This window comes from Anser brachyrhynchus (assembly GCF_964034855.1).
Source record: "Anser brachyrhynchus genome assembly, chromosome: 11".
NCBI lineage: Eukaryota > Metazoa > Chordata > Aves > Anseriformes > Anatidae > Anser > Anser brachyrhynchus.
In genome coordinates this window covers 7,714,236-7,732,768 of record NC_137706.1, presented here as the reverse complement: position 1 = coordinate 7,732,768, position 18,533 = coordinate 7,714,236, and the positions used below count along the sequence as shown (strand labels likewise).

Sequence of the window (18,533 nt, the reverse complement as noted above, 5' to 3'; positions counted from 1 at the left end):
GCCTTATTATTGGGAATTTCTAATCAACTTGTGTTCTTTTCATAAAAAAAGCGGTAAATTTCTAGTCAATTAAAAAAAACTGATACTGTAATTCAGTGCATTTGAAACGTTTTATTTCAGTTAATTCACACAGCGAATACTGATAATTACTGATGCAAAAAGTAGGTGTTTGATACAGAAATAGATGCACCAATTTTGTACACATGCCTTTAAAAGAAGTACACTTTTATGTCAGCACCACTGTTTTCACAATAAAAGTTAATTTAAGAGCATGTGAGTCACCTAAGTTGCTCTTAATTTACCAGTTTCCCCCGTTTCATGCCAGTTTATCAAATAACTGGTTTCAGAACAAAGATGACAGTAGCAATATTAAATCACTTGTGACCTGACTACATGTGCTAACAGTCAGACTGATTTCTAGTCACCCCTACCTGCTTTCTCTTCCCACCCTGACCCCAACATAAGAACTTAAGATTTATGATTAAGTACCACATCAGAGAAAGTTACTGACCCATTTTGCTACAGGTGCTGGAAGATGAAATGTAGAGTCCATAACATTTCCAGTACTGTACATATGATAACAGACTTTTAAAGCCTTAAGTTACAGGAGATAAAAATAATGTGGTCTTCGCATATAAGAAGGTGGTGGCTAAACATATTCTATGATGGGAACAAGAGGCTTGTTAATATCTTAGTGTTAAAAGTATCTTACGACACTTCTTAGCATTATTCACTTTCTTACATACTTCAAACATTTGCATTTTTTACTGTTCAGTCATATGTAGGCAAGCATAATAATAGACCTACACCTTCTACATGCTCAATTTTTGTCTAAACCCAGTCACAATGGTCAGTAAGTTAAATTTGTTGCTTCTGAAGTACACAAAGTTGTTTCTGAGAATAACTACTATTTGCAAAATAAATGCGTCATACAAGAAAAGTCTGCTAAAGTACAACGGATCCTAAAGTAGCAGCGTTACTTTTCAGAGTTTCTATATTTAAAATATTGTATTTGGTCAACTTCTGTTCAGGTATTCTTGAACATGGGGACAACTCAGAACTACTTACTCTTGTTCCCTGTGTAAAATGGGCAATGACTTCTGCTGCTGCATGTTTACGCAGCTAGTTGGTGCTCGAGACTGGAAAAAAATGCTGCCTTTGAAGATGAGTATCTCCAGTATTGAATTGTCAAACAATATTAAAGATTCAAATGGGAGTAAGTGAATACATTGTATCACCAAAGGTAAGTTTGTTCAGAAAGGTTTACCTAGCTTGCCTTTACTGATTTGATATTCTTGAGATACCAAGACAACCAATAATTCATAAATACAAAAGCAAAATTTTCGTGGGCTAGAAAAAACAAATAGTTCAGGTGTAACTTTTTACTGTTTTAAGGCACAAGAACGATTAAAATTATGAAGAGTAGTAAAACAGCCCTATTGTCAATTAAAAATGCAGGTAGAGCACTGACACCTCAAAATAATACATTTCTTGGTTTGTCTGTCTTAGCCAAAAAAAAATCACAGGGAACAGAGCTGACAACATGGTGTTTCATCACATAGCAGGCATCAACTACAAAGTTAATGCCAAAGAATAGTCATACCTGCATCTTTCCCAAGCTATCTTACCTCAACTGTTATTCAAGACATACTGCTCTTTATATTCAGCAAAGCAGAGCTGCTAAATGGTGCAGAGATGTAAGTATTCAAACCTTTTCTGAAGGATATTTTTTTTTGTCTCAATCTGGAAATGATGTCTGATATAACTACAAGGGAAGTAGAGTGAGCACAAAAGAGCTTCGGAGATCATGGAGATCTTCCATGCCATTATGGAATATATAAAATTAATATAATCAGCTATTATTTTATTTCTCTCAAAAAAAAAAAAAAAAGATAATACTTATCTGGAAGTCTACCACAATTTCTTGTTTGGCTTTGTACAAAAGTAACTCCTTGAGGCAGGTCTTCAAAACGGAGAAAAGGATGGTTTGGGGAAAAAAAAATAAAAAAAAAATCTCCAAGTCTTCAAGACTTCTACTACTGGCTTCAAATTTTACTGATTTCAGTTCCTTATTCCTGTATCTTAAAGAACATCTACGTTCTAGAATACAGTGCCATTTCCAGCTACAAGCTACTATTTCTACTACTGAAGTAATCATGTCTATCATCCAGTAACAATGAGACCGACAGCTCATCATATCATGCTATTTGGGAATATTGACCTGTGAAATAATACCCTTATTTCCACGGTACAGTAATCTCATGTTCTCTGTGTAATAAAAATGGAAGTGAAAACATATAAATAACGAATGATTTACACACATTCTAGGCTCATTTCCTAATTCTTTGCAATCTGTAACTCCGACAAAAAGTGTACTTCTGGTACTTCTTCATTCTGGAGGTAGCTTTGTTTTTTGCTTTTCAGACAAATAAGAAAAGCTGTATGTAAAAGTACAAAAATCAACACTAAAACCATTTTGAAGTAATGGTGAACGGTTCTGGCAGACCTCCAAATCAAGATGTGCAAGTTGTTTGAAAGCTTAATATTTAAGGTAGATAACTTTTTGTTGTACTCAGCACAAGAAACCAATGCTTTTTTTTTTCTTTTTCTTTTTTAATCTTTGTCAAGTACTTAACTAGATGAGGAAAGAAAACCTGCTTCTAAAGGGATAATTTGCACAGGTAACGCAGGAAGTCAAATTTGACTGTTACATTTTTCTTTTCTATAGGTTAGAAACTTCCCTGAGAGATGAATTCCAGCCACGCTTAAGTTCTGCTAGTGGTGCCACACTTAAGTGTACTGTTGATACTTTTTCCTCATGTATTCTTACGTATCTCAGAGTCTAATTTGATCTCCTTCTCCATTTTCTATGTTTCAGTACAGTGAGTTCAGTTACACCTCTCTCTCTCTCTTTTTTTTTTAATCTATGTATTGTGCCCGTTTTTCTTTATCAAATTCCCTTGCAATCTTTAAGGCAGTGCTGTTGAGGGAAACTGATTGCATATTACAAATAATACTAACAATTACTCCTCTAGGTGGTGCCACTAGCGCAGTGTCTATGGCTTTGGAGTCCAGATCTTCAGGAAGAATCAGGAGGACACTACTTGCCCCCACTGCACCACCTGTATGAGATGCATAGTGTCTCTGCTGTCTGCAAAATCCATATTGTTGCTTTTTCTCTACTACAGCCCAAGCCATTGCATATTTACCATCCCTGTCCCATGACACTTCAGTTTTTGGCACTGGGGTCCACATCATTGCGACTGTGTCTGGTTTGAGGTACCCAGGAAGAAGTTTGCCACTACTGTTTTTAAATTGTCCAGCTTGGTAACTGTACAACAAGGCATTTCCAAATTTCAGAAGGTCACCTACTGATGACAGAAAGCCTCCACCAGCCCATTTGTAAGAGTTGTCCACATACGGTGCGTTTACCAGACGTCCTTTTTTGTTGTAAACGTAACACCTAGAATTCAAGGAAACTCGTCATCTCAGATACTATGTAATACAACCTTAAAAGGGCAAACTGAGCGTGTATTACCTTTGTCTCATGAAACTTTGTCTTTAAAACATTTTCCTTAAGTGTATTTCATTTGTAGAAAAATTAACAAAAAATTCAGATGGGAAAAACAAAAATTAAGCTTAGAAGCTTAGTTTCAATGTAAGTACTAATCCTTCTACTTCTCATTAGGATACAGTAAGAATGAAGGCAATATACAAGTAAGAGACCGGATAGAAACCTGTAGATCAGCCAGCACAGGACTTCTCTCAAATGCCTGTACTAGATTTAAAGTGTTTCAAGGAAGAGGAATCTTATTACTACACTGTGATTATCACACACAAAACCGAAACTTCAGCAAGTCTTACATGGACTGTTCTGAGACAGTAGTTTTCATTTGTGATTGGTTTCTCCCCTCACCTCGTTACAGTTACTATATACAACTGAACATTCTGAAACTACTAACAACAGCGAGGGTAAAAAGAGAGTCTTGCAAAACCTTCCATTAAAATTCAAATTGGAAAACTACCAACTATAAATGCAGAATGAACAGCGCAACAGCAGTACAGAACCTCTGAAAATTTGCAAGCAAAATAAACACCAGCTCAAAGCATCTTAGAATACAGCAGTAAAACTATCCCTAAAAGATTGCCAACTGCTGTTGTAAAGTGTCACTTTTGTAACAGTTAACAACACTTAAATATAAGTACTACTATAAACCTTGAATCCAATATGTTCATAACTTCTACCCTGTTAGAGCACTTTAAAATCCAAACTTTTATGAGGTTTGAACCTCATTTTCATATTTTTTCTTCTATAACCTGCTTTTTTGATTGTTAGAATCTTCCTCCAGCAACAAAATTTAACAAATCAGGTGTCAACAAATCAGAGTGGCTCAGTAAAATAAGGCTCCAGACAGATGAGAAACTCAATCCTTATTACTCCATTTTCATCTATTTACACTTACCTGCTTAATTGTAACCAAACTAAATGCAAACTTCCAAGTCACCTCTGCCACTTGCCTGCCCCATATATGCCCTTATAATAGGAAAAACTTATTTCCCATTCCATAATTTCACATTAATTGCAGAACTAATACCCTAATACTAACATAAAATCAGTTAGTTACATGACTAACTTTGAAATAACATAAGCCACTTCTTTAAAGACCTGACCAAAAAGAAATTGCATGTTCTCAATTCAGTTTGCTCAAAGATAGAAAGAACAATCACTGTAGAAAGAAGAGTAAAAATTCATCCTTGTTTACCTTGCTCTGTTATATATCATTGCTTCATTGTCATCTAGTACAGTTGACAGCATATCCAAGTCACGAAACATTTTTAGCATATAATCTGTAAATTTTTGTCCCGAAACTCTCTCTACAACAGCACTTAAGAGGGTGAAGCCGTATGTTGAATACAAGAACTGACTACCTTAAAGAAAAAGGGAAAAAGGTTAGTTTCATGATGCTTATGTTTTATACCATAGGCATCCCATTTAAGTAATCACATGTGCAAATAAAGCTATGTATAGCAATAAATAATCAATTTAAAGACCCCACCCCCAATTTTAATTGGATGTAAAACACTTGCTTATGATACTGGGTCCTAGCAATTGCTGTGTGGCAGCAGACAGACGGTTGCTAAGTGCAGGTAGCTCTAAGAGCAGCACTAAATTTTTTTTCAGGAATCTGCATGTACAGCCAGGTTTCACGCTGAAATATAAAGACTGACATTTAACATTCTTTACACGCAATTTGCCATATTAGTTCTAACAATTATATCTGGATTTGGAGAGCTGAAGCAAACCACGAAATTACTTAAGAGTTGCTGAACTACCTAACTTGTTAGCATCTGTACTATAAAGACAGAAAGACAACAGTACACTCACTCAAGGTTTCCCAAGGCCTTACTCACTTTTATCACTATGTCTATAGTTCTATGTTTCTAGTTCTGGAATATTCTGGAATATTATATGAACAGTAATGTGTATTATTTTAGATGATGTTTCCTGTTTTTAATCTTAACTGGTGCTAACACCTTTTATGAAACATCCATATATCAAGCAACAGTTTTCATCGAAGTGTCCAGAGTCAAGACAGATCCCTTACTTGATATGATTCCTAGAACCCCCAAGATGGTATGTTAGCTTCTCAGCCTTCCAATCCCTCGTCCCATAAACACACATTATTTACTGTTTATCAGCAATGGGTATCATTTGTCTATTAACCTAACTCATTTAGAACTTACACCTGAAACTCTTCAAAGTTCTCTCTACAACTGAATTATATAATTCCAATAATAACAAACCTCGGTAGTTCTATGACTCCATGGTCTTTCAATATAATTATTTAGCTCTGATCTGTTGCCTCAATAATGTTGTTTTTGGTTCAAATCTAGAAGGTCTCCAGAACATGCACACAACAAGCTAGTATCTGCTTACAAAATACTTTGTAGACATAAAGTTGTTAAAACATACTTTGAAATGATATTTTCATAGCACTTAACTGCATTACTCAGAACTCCTAAGAGAAGTTTTATTCCTACCTGAGGTCCCACCTTTGCACTATCTTAGACTCTCTGTATTACTTTTTACCTTTTAAGACTAACCTACATCCTTTTTTGAACCTGCTTGATACTGCAGATACACCATTAGAAAGTACCCATATAAGCATAATTTTTTAAGTCAGCATATTGTTTAAGATACCTATACAAGATAGATATCCATAATTGAACTAGTGAAGTCCTGATCAGTTCAGTCATCAAAAAAGTTGTCAGCTGAAGGACAATTACATGACTATACAGTCTGTATAGATCAGCCCAAATATTTCTCCACTGAGCTTTTAACAGGGCACAGGAAAAAAAATTAAGCAAAACACACAAACACTGGTTCTGTTAAGTTCTATTTATCGGGCCCTACTAACCTCACTGCATATAAAAACAACTTGAAACAAACAAACAAACAAAAAATCACCAGAAAAGTATATTTTGGTCTAAAGGAGTAGTAACTCACCTGGTTTGAAGAATAAAGGATCATTTTTAAATATTTTCAGTGACTCGATCACACTTTCAAATTTTTCCTTCAAATAATACTCCTCCTGTTCAAATTCCTTGTCTCTCTTGCCAGGTTTTGAATTTCGGCTTTTTACTTCACCTTCGTGTGCTTTCTTTGGTTTGACAGAATCAGTTTTTTCAATGCCTTTACCATCCTTCTCTTTTTGTTCTTTATCCTGATTGGGTTTTGTTGGTTTCAATGCTCTGTTTGCCTTTTCCTTTTCTTCCTTTACTTTTGCAATATCTTTTTCATAGTGACGAATCCCACTCAGGTGTGAAACTAACAGTCTTGTAGTAATAGTGACCTAGGTAGAATGAACAACATGAGCTCTGTGATTAAACACACAATGCAAACTGATTCACCAGAAAGTAAAACTCAACATGAGGAAGGGACAGAGACATAAGAGCTTTTAAGCATCGTGTATTAAAAGGAGTTAAAATAAATAATTAAGTATATGCACACCACACACTATAAAACTGAAGATCCAAATTTCCAGCGTTTCTTTTTCAAGCAGCAAATATCAGTACTATTTCTATATGATTTCTGGTGTTTTACAGGAAGAGGTAATACAGCACTTGTACACATATGGCTGTGCAATGGCAGGAACAAAATCCAAACAAACAACTATGTACCTTTTCACCCTCGTAGACCTTTTCTGGAAATTCAGGGACGTATTTCTGCACTGGAGCATCTAGGTCCAGTTTCCCCTCTTCCCACAGTTTAGCAATGGCCATCATGGTAAGACACTTGCTAATACTAGCAATTCGCATGATCGTCTCTGGCTTACATAAAACACGATTCTCTACATCAGCATAACCCAAACCTTTAAGACAATAAAAACAGTGGTAAACATTTTTACATAGAGACATGCTGAATTATTTGCAAATTACTAGATTTATTGGCACCTCAAAATATATTTCTTCTAGCTGAACTGAGAAATGAAGCATTGTAAGCATGCTCCTGCTTTAATTAAATGAACAACAGTATTTAGTAGGATAGGTTAATCAGAGCCCATGGTATTAACCAACATCAACCCAAATTAATGATTAAGCACACAAAACAAACATAACCCTAAACAAGGTTGAAGATTAAGTCAAAATTTATCCTCCTGAGGTCAAATATTTAATGTAGGAAAACTAAAGACGACAAAACATAGATTGTAAAATAATTCTCCAACAGTCCTAAATACTCTTTTATTTCTCTAAAATAAAGGTTAAAAACCACTAAAAGGTCTTATTTTATCAATATAGAAATTAAGAAATTACTCAAAAACCTCAAAGCAATTACCTAAGCTGTAAAGATCACAAAACAGTCTGTTTCACCACCTTCTAGCCTGACTTCAATGAAAAGACAACTTAAGAATCCCCATATCAGTGTTTTCCCTATAAAACCAATGCATGAGTAGCACTAACTGGCATTAATGAAGCATTACCAGATGCCCAAAGTAGTCTTCATTTTGAGCTGGGTTTGAAGAAAATGTGTAAGTGATGTTTCAGCAGAAAAAGCTATGAAGTACAGTGATGATACACTTGCAGCTTTCAGTACAAACACATTTGTAAAGCCTGCAAGCAATGCATTGTCTGGCTATATAACACAGTAGCCTAATAGTAAACTACTCAGCAACAAAACTTGCCAAAATACAAGAAATAAAATCAATTATATCAGTTGCCTAAGACGTTTTCTTTCATTCCTTTTATGTAAAATTACTACTTGAACGTTTGCACTGTGTCTATGAATGCAAATGCCATACTGCTAAGGAAAATACCTTCTGAAACTCAAATTGCTCTCACCAAATTAGCAAGAAAACAGGTTTGATACCAGTCACAACATACATTTGACTTATACCTGATCCTGTTTTTCCCCCCATGAAGTACGGAGGAGGAAAACAAAATGAGCTAGAAACCTACTAAAACAATGTTATCCACGTCCCAGCTGCCTTTCTCAAGGCAATGCTGTTTTCTGTATCCACACACAGCACTGTACAGAAACCTCCATCATGGCTTATGCTTCCCCACGTAGTTGCCTTGCTATGGGATATGGCAGTCAGGGTGATAAACCACAACCCAGGCACAAGTTCCCTCAAGCACCTTCATGAATGTCAAGGAAGGGATTCCACAGGAGTCTTAGAAAAACCTCTGCTTTCGTTACATATAAGCTGAGACAAGAAAAAACTATCCTATTTGAAAGATTTTGTGATTGAGTTTGTAGTACAGTTGTCTTTATCAGGCCAGGTACCAGAAAATCTGCTATTCACTTCTGTCACAATAAGAGAAATGGAGAACTATAATCAGCTTTACAGTTATAAAAATATTCATTAATTAAAACACTGTCAGAATAAAGTTAGTTAAAATCTTAGATTTTTTTTCAAATTCTTTAACACTTTCATGGAATACATTTCTTTTTATTACCATTACCTTATTTGTCCAAAAAAGGAAAAAACAAAAACACAACTGATTATGAAAACATTTCTAAAAACAGACATTGTATTTTTTATAATGAACATCAAATGTCTACGATGAGCAAAACTGCAGACTATTTAAAACTAACCTGTATAACCAGAACAATCACTTGCAACTTCTGAAAGGATGACAGTTGTTAAATCTCAGTACCTTCCTAGTAACAATCTACACCTCAGCCAAGAAACAGGAGAGAGATCACCAAATGCAAGTCATTATTACTTTGACTGTCAAGTAAGTTCCTAGGGAGAAAACAGGTTTTTAACCTCCCATCACACTTCCACCAGACAACACTACAGGTGTATGCCTAGAGTGCATGTACAGTCAAAGACTGATCTGACAAATTAATGAAAGAAACGTTCTTAAACATAAACACTGATATATACTAGCATACTCGTGAAGTTGGTATGTTATTGACTCCTGGATGTTAACAGAGTTTACCAAGGAAAGTACCACTTCATGCTCCCTAGGCACCTGTTTCTGACCACTTTCGTGAGACAAGACATCAAGTGGATGAAATCCTGGCCCGAACGGTGTGTCTGAATTGTTCATCACTTCCCAGGAATACACACAACCAGTAACCCCACATACTGACCTTCTGACCAGACTTCCTTTCCATCTACAGAGACTCCAACTAGTATACCTGGGATTCCTGCTTCATCCTGTCAAAAAAGAAAAAAAAAAAAGTAGTGAAAACAAAGAATCTTTACAGTTAATAAAGACCTTCTCCCAAGCTCTAAAGATACAAAAGCAATCCTATAATTAGAAATATGCTTGCACATCGTTGCCACATTATAACTGAAATTATATTAAACACTAGATGGTCCAAACAGGTATAAATTGTTTTCAAGAAACAAAGACTTCAACTCAGCAACTCTGAAAAATACATTTAGCATCGTAATAACAACTTAATGAAAATAACTTATTTCATAATTTAATGAACTTAACGAGTCAGGCGCACAAAACTCAGACAAGAGTCCACAGGCAGGCTGTGACCAGCACCACCTCCTAAGTGCACGCACTCCTTCCAGGGGCTGCGTTTCCTTTTTCAGAAGGGCAGCACGCCTTCAGAGCACCCCTTCTGCAGCCCTCACGGCCCCCCCGCCTTCTTGCCCCCCTCAAGAACTGCTCTCTGGCGCCCGGCCCCCTGGCGGCCATCTTACCGCCCGTGCCCCTCCTCAGCCCGTCCTGAGCGAACCCCCAGCACCTTGATCCTCCGCAGCAGGTCCCGGCTCCTCTCGATGGCCGCGCCGAAGCCCCGAGAGGACGACGCCGGGGTCGCCTCCTCCTCCTCCTGCCCGCCGCCGGCCTCGCAGCCCGCCGGCACCTTCACCCCCAGCGCCAGCCCCAGCGCCAGCCCCCAGCCCCAGGGCCGTCCCCCGGCGCCGCCGCCCCCTCGCCGGGCCGCCGCCAGCCGCCCGGGGGTCGCCGCCTGCCGCAGGGCCCGCACCAGCCCGTACATGGCAGCGCCTCCCCGCCCCGGCCCGCCCCGGCCCGCCCCGGCCCAGGCGGCTCCAGCCGCTCCCGAACGCTCGCTCGGCCGCGCTCCGAAAGCGTCGAGCCCCGGCAGGGCCGCACCGCCCGCCCTGCCCCTCACGGCGGCTCCCCAGCCCGACCCCGCCGCCGGAGTACGGGCAGGAAAGCGGGCGGAGAAAGGGCGGGAAGAGGGCGGCCCCGCTGCCCGCCTCATGGAGCTGCGGGGAGCCGCCAGTCCCCCTCAGCCTCCTCTTGGCCAGGTTGGGCAGCCCAGGGGTCCTCAGCCCCTCCTCACAGGGCATAACACCAAGACAACCAAACCAAGAAACACCAAACGTTTTAACTGCTAGATGAGCGTATTTAATCTAAATTAATAAGAAATTATTAACAAAGGTAGAATTTCCAAATGCCAGGTTTAGAGTCAAGTTTCAGCCTACAACAGTGCTAACAGCATTGAGCGTTGGCTCACTGAAGGTTTTCCATGTAGTTGCTCAAAGACCAGAGAGACATGCCAAGTGCCCTCCAAATTACACTTTTAAGTATCTCAGACAGGTTTTAAAGTATCGCAGACAAGTTTCCTTTAAACTTTCCCCATACTGGTTGCCAATAAACTTTTAATAGCTCTCTTTCTAATGATCTGAATGTTGACTTAATAGCTAATTGGACCGAAGGGTGACCAAATCATAATATTTATTACTCAAGAAAGCAGGAGAATTTTCAGTGTATCAACAGCTTGTGATCGATATGCTGTACATCATATCAGCTAGATGCAAGATCCGTCCAATAACCAGGACTCTTGTGAGCTTTGCCAAGTGGATAAATCTGCAGACTTGGGATCCTCAGAGGAGCCCTTCATTAGCAATTAAGGGGATTTTAAGTGCCTACTGCAAAGGCAAATCCAGAGCCACTCAACAGTGTTTGTGGAATTGTTAGTCCATGTGTCTAACCGGGTCATCAAAACATCTTTGTTAGCATTAAGATACTCAGTCATAAACCTTCCTATTCAACAGTGCTGTGAAATTGCTAATTACAGCAGATGATGATCTTAGGTTCCCTCCTTCCATTAACAGTTCATTTCAGTCTTTTTTTTTTTTTTAAAATCACTTATTACTGCTGCTCTTTATGATTGCAGACTACCTAGATCAAGAGTCAAATGCAATAGGGAAGGACAGTGAGGGACTGATTTATATGATATGGTCCCAAATGTCCATGATGTTATATGATATGGTCCATGATGTGTAGAAAATCCTAGGGCTGATACTGAAAGTAGCTGAGCCCCTGACATACTTTGGAAAATGCAGTGGTGTACAAGCAGTTGAGAAATGATCAGAGTGACCTTTGTTTTCAGCTGTTCGAAGTAAGTCCTTTTAAGAGAATGCCTTTAACTAGACTGTTCTGAAGACCTTAAACCTTGCAAATACAAAGTAGATTGACCAGGATTACCATTACATAGCAATGCAGAAAGGTCCTTGTGCTGCAAACCCAGCATCCAGTTTGATGGATTGTGCATTGCTTTGCCATTTCTTTCGTGGAGCTTTTCTGGGGTATCAAGACAATAACAGACACATATACCCATTACAGGATTGTTGAACAACAGCTAAGAATCTTTAATAGGACCACTCCCTGAATGTTATAAATGTTGACAAAGAATAAAAGTGCTTATAAATGGAAAAAAAAATGAAAAAAGGAGCTGTATTTATAAGCAAAAGTGGGTAACCTGTCCTTCTAGAACTCTGCATATGCTATGAGAAATTTCTGAGATGCTAACCTAAGGCATATGATGTCCTTCTTCATGTCTGCTGATCTCAAAAACTGCAGAATTTTGCAAGAAGTCAGGCTAAATAGCTTTCATGTGTGAAGTCAAATGTACACCAGATGATCCACACTTCACTGCAGGCATTTATTCTCATTACTGTTTCTCAGTAAAACACAGTTGTTTGTCATGGTACCAATTCATACTCAAATGGTCCAAGATGCTGTATTTGCTTTCTAGTAACTCATTGTTGCTGCACTGAACTGTCCCAGATAGCATTTTGCAGCAGGACGATTCTCTTAATTCTTAATTAACCTGCTTAGCAGGAAAACTTTGACACCACACTTTTGAATATGCCTAAGCTAGAAATAGATTGTGTCATTATTCTCTGATTGCTTTAGCGAAGAGTTTTGCATTAAATCCAGAAGCACAAGATGGCCTGCCCTTATCTGTTGCATCTTGGTAAAGTTCTAAGGTGTTGAGAAGTCTCTACACTCACTAATAGCAATAGAAAATTTTCATTAATCTCCTGAGATTTTAAGTTTTGTAAAGACTTAAACAACTAACTTCTAGATCTAAAAATGTTGAATCACATGGAAAATAGCAGGTAAAAGCTAAAATTGTCAAAAAATGAATCTGCATTTGTGCCAGATAAAATGAAGAAAAACAGGAAAGCAGCAATTAAATAAGTCATCTACGTATATGTACACAGATATAGGTGAAGCTGATGTTGATGGAAGATACAGAGTAAAGGGATAATGATTCCCTTGATCACACAATGTTTCTAAAGATTATTTTAAAAAAATCTAATTTTGTAAAGATGACAAGAGGAACATTAGGCATAGACAGAAATCAAGCTCTGATTTCTCTCTTTTTCAGAAGCATTTTCATTTATTTGAGAACCACGACAATTTTTATTTCCGTCTGGTTTGACACATTCATACAGCAGATGGCAGTAAGAAACTTTATTAGTTTAACCACTTAGCAAAAAGGACAGTTCCACTACAGCTGGATCTCTTGTGGTTGTCACGGTCTTACAGAATGGAGTTGCTCTTATAGACTCCTCACCCATTTACATTATTTGCTTGCTCTTGGTCAGTAAGCAGTTCTCGGGATATTTATAAAGTAAGGTAACACCTGCCTGCTTACAGTACATGTACCATTACATTAACACTAAAACAGTTAGACCCAGCCAAAAACCAGGTATCTCTTCCTGAACAGATATGTAAATAGGTGTGTACTTACAGTTTGATGCTAAGATTAAAGTCTTCTCTGAGCTTTTTTTTTTTTTTTTTGAACTAAGATCATGAGTTGGTGAATTCTCCAACTTAGCCCACAAACATTAATCAGGAACAAATCTTGAAACATGCAAAAGATGTCTGAAGCAAGAGAAAAAATAGCATTAAAAACATTGGATTTTTAGACAGAGACCAATGTGCTTATCTTCAGCTGTGTTTGACCTATGATTCAGACATTTGTTTATCTTTATTCCTTGAGGAGTTCAGTTAGCAGCACTGATCCTGCTGTCGTCAGACCAGCAGCACAGTTCTGCCATACCTAATGTCCCCATCACAAATAAACAAACAAAGCAGCAGCAGTGGTGGTCCCCAAGCCCAACCAGGAGCCCAGCAGGACCGGTGGCTGGTCCTGCCTTCTAAGCAGCAGCTCATACCTGGACTTATATACAGCACTACAGGTTGGCCAATGCTTTTTGTTGTTGTTTGCTTTTTACACACACCATAAAAGAAATGTAACTCTCCCTAATTTACTCATTTTTTCTGTGTGTTGAGGACGTGTCACTTGGGAATTATTTACTTTCAATAAAATAGAAAACGAAAGTTTCATAGTGCCACATTGCTACTTCCTTTGTTTTATGAGTTGCATGCAGTCTGACAGAGATCCTAGAAACAGGATGGAGCCTGGGAAATAGTTTGCATGTCAGGGAAAGGAATGCTGAAAAGACTGTGCTGGAATTACAGACCATCCAAAGGGCACGCACATTTCTTTTTCTTTCTTCTTTGCAGAAACATTAGTTTTGAAACTCCAGTTTCTCAGGGGTGATTTCCTCATACTTGTAATTCAAAGCCTGCTTTAAACCTCTTGGGACTCATGAAAAAAAATTGTCATCAGCTGAAAATAAGCAATGAAGGAACATTTGGGAAAAATATCAGTGTAAAAAAACAATGACAACAGCAACAACAACAACAAAAAAAACAACACAAGAAACCACACAGAACTGTTTCCTGTTTTTCCTGAAGTTCTCCTCCAGAGAGGGATAAAAAATTTCATCCCTGAGAATGACTTCATATTTATCATTAAAAATTCAGTTGCTGTGTATAATCTTTTAACCCTCTCCAGCTTTTCTCTCCACTCTGTGGGTAGATGTACAATATACCATGGAAAATGTTGTCTTTCATGACCACTATCCACATGAATGCAATAGGTACCAGACAGCATCATTGCCTTCAACTTTTCCAGGCATATCTTTTCAGACTGAAATAGGTTGCTAAAACAAACAAACAAACAAACAACAACAACAAAAAACACACCCACAGAAGGTGTAAAACACCTGAAGAATTAAGCATATTAACCCTAAAGTATCATTCTGATGCTCATATGCCCAAATAAACAATTATAAAGTTCATGCATTTAGGAAAGCTTTCCAGCTTGCTCTAAGAGGAGCTCCTCACAATTGGGTAGTAAGTACTTCTCTCCACTCCTCCACAAAATAAAAACCTCAATAAAATGAAGAAGTCCCAGACAACTATGCATGAAGAAGCATGGCAGTGAGAACTGTGACTGCCTTACATTGCCTGACTTACTGGGGAGAACAGCTGACCATTCAGTCATGCTCAACTGCTAAGGTCGAGTGCCACCTCCACAGCATGTATCTACAAGTAAGGAAGAACAACAAGCACAATTGCTTTGTCAAACAGAGCAGCAGGAGGAAAAAATGTTTCCAGATCTACATGAATTGTCACACACATCCCAGTGTGAACAACACAGTCCTGACTTGCACTTACCATCTTTATCTGTCCTTCTAGATGGAAGACTTGATTTTTCTCAGTAACTATTCTAGCAATTTTTCCAAACCCTCCATTATTTGAAGATACAGCATGTCTTTTTACTGGTACCTATTGTCACAAGCAAATGCTTTTCTGCAGTTCACACAAAATACTCATCTAGCTATATGTGCATGCTGGCTTCTATCCCATTTTCCACACATTCACTGCTATGACTATCATTTTTTTTGGTGGTTTCACCTACCTGTGCTGCAATTACACCTTCATTTTGCTCTTTGCTCTGCAGACATCTCCTGTGCCACTAAAAACACTCTTCGTGAGAACTGAGCACAGATAACTCAAACTGCACAGGCTAGTCAAAAACAGGAAAAAGCCTCTTATCAAATTAGTAACATCTAAGATATTTGGGTGGAGGCATTTGGCACTGGCCTTGCATATTCTTATGGGAATGAGTCCATGCATACCATACAGACTCCATTCTTTTGCTTCATATCATTGTTCCCAAGCTGAGACATGTTTTGAAAGAGCTTCTCTGTAGATCTGTAAATGCACAATTACCAAACGCTACACAGATCAGTAAGAAGGTATTTTATTCTACTCCTTTCTATACACGTAATATAACTGTACATCAAGTCAATTGATTTTGCACAGATTTGTGCTGCATCAGGATCATTGCAAAAACTCAAGTAGGTATTTTTGTACCCTTGCATGCAGAGCTATGAGAAACAGCTAAGACTATTTTAGAAACTTCACTACTGAGGGAAGGCAACTACCTGGGATGACTGACTTCTGCAGTAAGCACCAAGTGGGGGATAGTTTGGCCCTCCTGCCACTTGGAAAAACTGATCAACTCCTTGAGTTGGAAATACTATCATTTATTTCTTTGACCTTGAACCAAACCAGAACATGCCGTCAGCACAGAACAGTTCCCTGTTTTAGGTGTTATATATACCATCTGGCATATAGTAGTGTATGCCATGCTCACCTGCACACACACATACTTAACTTACAGTTATACTTTAAAGTGTGATTAACAATAAAAAAAGAACAGTTTTACTACCTGCACCCTCATCTTAATATCTGCCACTCAGCTGGATTTGTTTCATCACATTGTCTCTAACAATAATCTTGTAGTGGGAAGGTTTCAAGATATTGATGAAAGCATCAGAAGAGGATCAAGCTTAGTACCGAGGCTGAAGGGGAAGCTGTGCTCTACTTGATAACATTTTTTTCCAAGTGGTGTAATGAGAGCTAACAAGCTTCTACATGACTTGGTGCCTGTCAAATTTAAACAACAGGTGTGAGTAAAAAACATTTCATATATACACAGCTGGTGTTTTTGTAAATTCTCAAACAGGAAAACAAAATAGAAACTAAGGGAAATCCCCACTTTATTTGAGAAATATATTCGTAACTGAAACAAAGGGACACACTTAAGTTTTGCTGTTTGACTGAAGTAGAGAGAGTAATTCCTTCATTATTGCCTCAAAGGCAAAACAGACATAGGGAAAAGAGGAACCGGGACAACAGATGTCAGAGCTTACTGGGTTTACTGTATTTTAAATAGGGATTCTGAAATCTTTCACCTTTAATACAGCATCTGGGTGTCCTACTGAGACCAACATAAACTGCTACATGCTCAGCACCTTTGAGCATCAGTCTCCTTCTGTAGAAACTGAAGTACAGCATTGCAATCCTAGCTGGGGACAGCTGTTTATTTTTTAAACCTACATACTAAATGGTCACAGCAGCTAATGACCCAGCAATTTTGACTCTAGAGAGAACTTCCTATTGTGCAATGACTCTATAAAGCTCAATCCTACAAGAGCGAGACTTTGCTCTAGTGGAACTGTTTGATTAAGGTTTAGTCAAACGGGCAGGCCTTAGTTGTATATATACACCATGTATGCGTATGGCCACAGTTGTATATGCACTTGTCTGGTTTGGTAAAGGGAACTTCTTTGAAACAACTTAGCTAAAATGGCACAAACCCCTGTATCACAGCATCATCTAGGTTGGAAGAGACCTCCAACGTCATCAAGTCCAAACTCTGACCTAACACTAACAAGTCCTCCACTAAACCATATCACTAAGCTCTACATCTAAACGTCTTTTGAAGACCTCCAGGGGTGGTGACTCAGCCACTTCCCTGGGCAGCCCATTCCAGTGCCCAACAACCCTTTCAGTAAAGAAGTTCTTCCTAACATCCAACCTAAACCTCCCCTTGTGCAACTTTAGCCCATTCCCCCTCGTCCTGTCACCAGGCACGTGGGAGAATAAACCAACCCCCACCTTGCTACAGCCTCCTTTAAGGTACCTGTAGAGAGCGATAAGGTCGCCCCTGAGCCTCCTCTTCTCCAGGCTGAACAAGCCCAGCTCCCTCAGCCGCTCCTCGTAAGACTTGTTCTCCAGACCCCTCACCAGCGTCGTTGCCCTTCTCTGGACTCGCTCGAGCACCTCCATGTCCTTCTTGTAGCGAGGGGCCCAAAACTGAACACAGTACTCGAGGTGCGGCCTCACCAGAGCCGAGTACAGAGGGACCATCACCTCCCTAGCCCTGCTGGCCACACTGTTTCTTATACAAGCCAGGATGCTGTTGGCCTTCTTGGCCACCTGAGCACACTGCTGGCTCATATTCAGCCGACTATCAACCAATACTCCCAGGTCCTTCTCTGCCAGGCAGCTTTCCAACCACTCATCTCCCAGCCTGTAGCGCTGCTTGGGGTTGTCGTGCCCCAGGTGCAGGACCCGGCACTTGGCCTTGTTGAACCTCATACAGTTGACCTCAGCCCATCGGTCCAGCCTATCCAGATCCTCCTGCAGAGCCTTCCTACCCTCGAGCAGATCGACACACGCACCTAACTTGGTGTCGTCTGCAAACTTACTGAGGGTGCACTCGATCCCCTCCATCCAGACCATCGATAAAGATATTGAAGAGGACTGGCCCCAGTACTGAGCCCTGGGGGACTCCACTATTGACCGGCCTCCAACTGGATTTGACTCCATTCACCACAACTCTCTGGGCCCGGCTACCCAGCCAGTTTCTAACCCAACGAAGCACACACCAGTCCAAGCCAAGAGCAGCCAGTTTCTCAAGGAGAATGCTGTGGGAAACAGTGTCAAAAGCCTTACTGAAGTCAAGGTAGACCACATCCACAGAGTGATTGTATAAACCATCTGCACTCAATTTAAACTTGGATTTCATAGTTTTTCTTTATTTCAGTCCAAATTGTTAATAGCAAATAATTGACAAAAATAATGGATTCAGAATAAAC

At 39.3% G+C, this 18,533-nt stretch overlaps 1 protein-coding gene across 1 annotated transcript; it reads right to left on the bottom strand.

The window, feature by feature from the left end:
• Positions 1 to 91: 91 nt before the first annotated feature.
• On the bottom strand, positions 92 to 13,474 carry LACTB (lactamase beta). The gene is made up of 6 exons (XM_080608202.1): positions 10,214 to 13,474; positions 9,602 to 9,668; positions 7,183 to 7,373; positions 6,509 to 6,854; positions 4,764 to 4,929; positions 92 to 3,463 (listed from the first exon to the last, which is right to left on the bottom strand). Exons 1-6 carry the CDS (start codon positions 10,694 to 10,696, stop codon positions 2,920 to 2,922), a joined length of 1,797 nt encoding a protein of 598 aa, XP_080464328.1. The 5' UTR covers positions 10,697 to 13,474; the 3' UTR covers positions 92 to 2,919.
• Between the last annotated feature and the right edge of the window lie 5,059 nt (positions 13,475 to 18,533).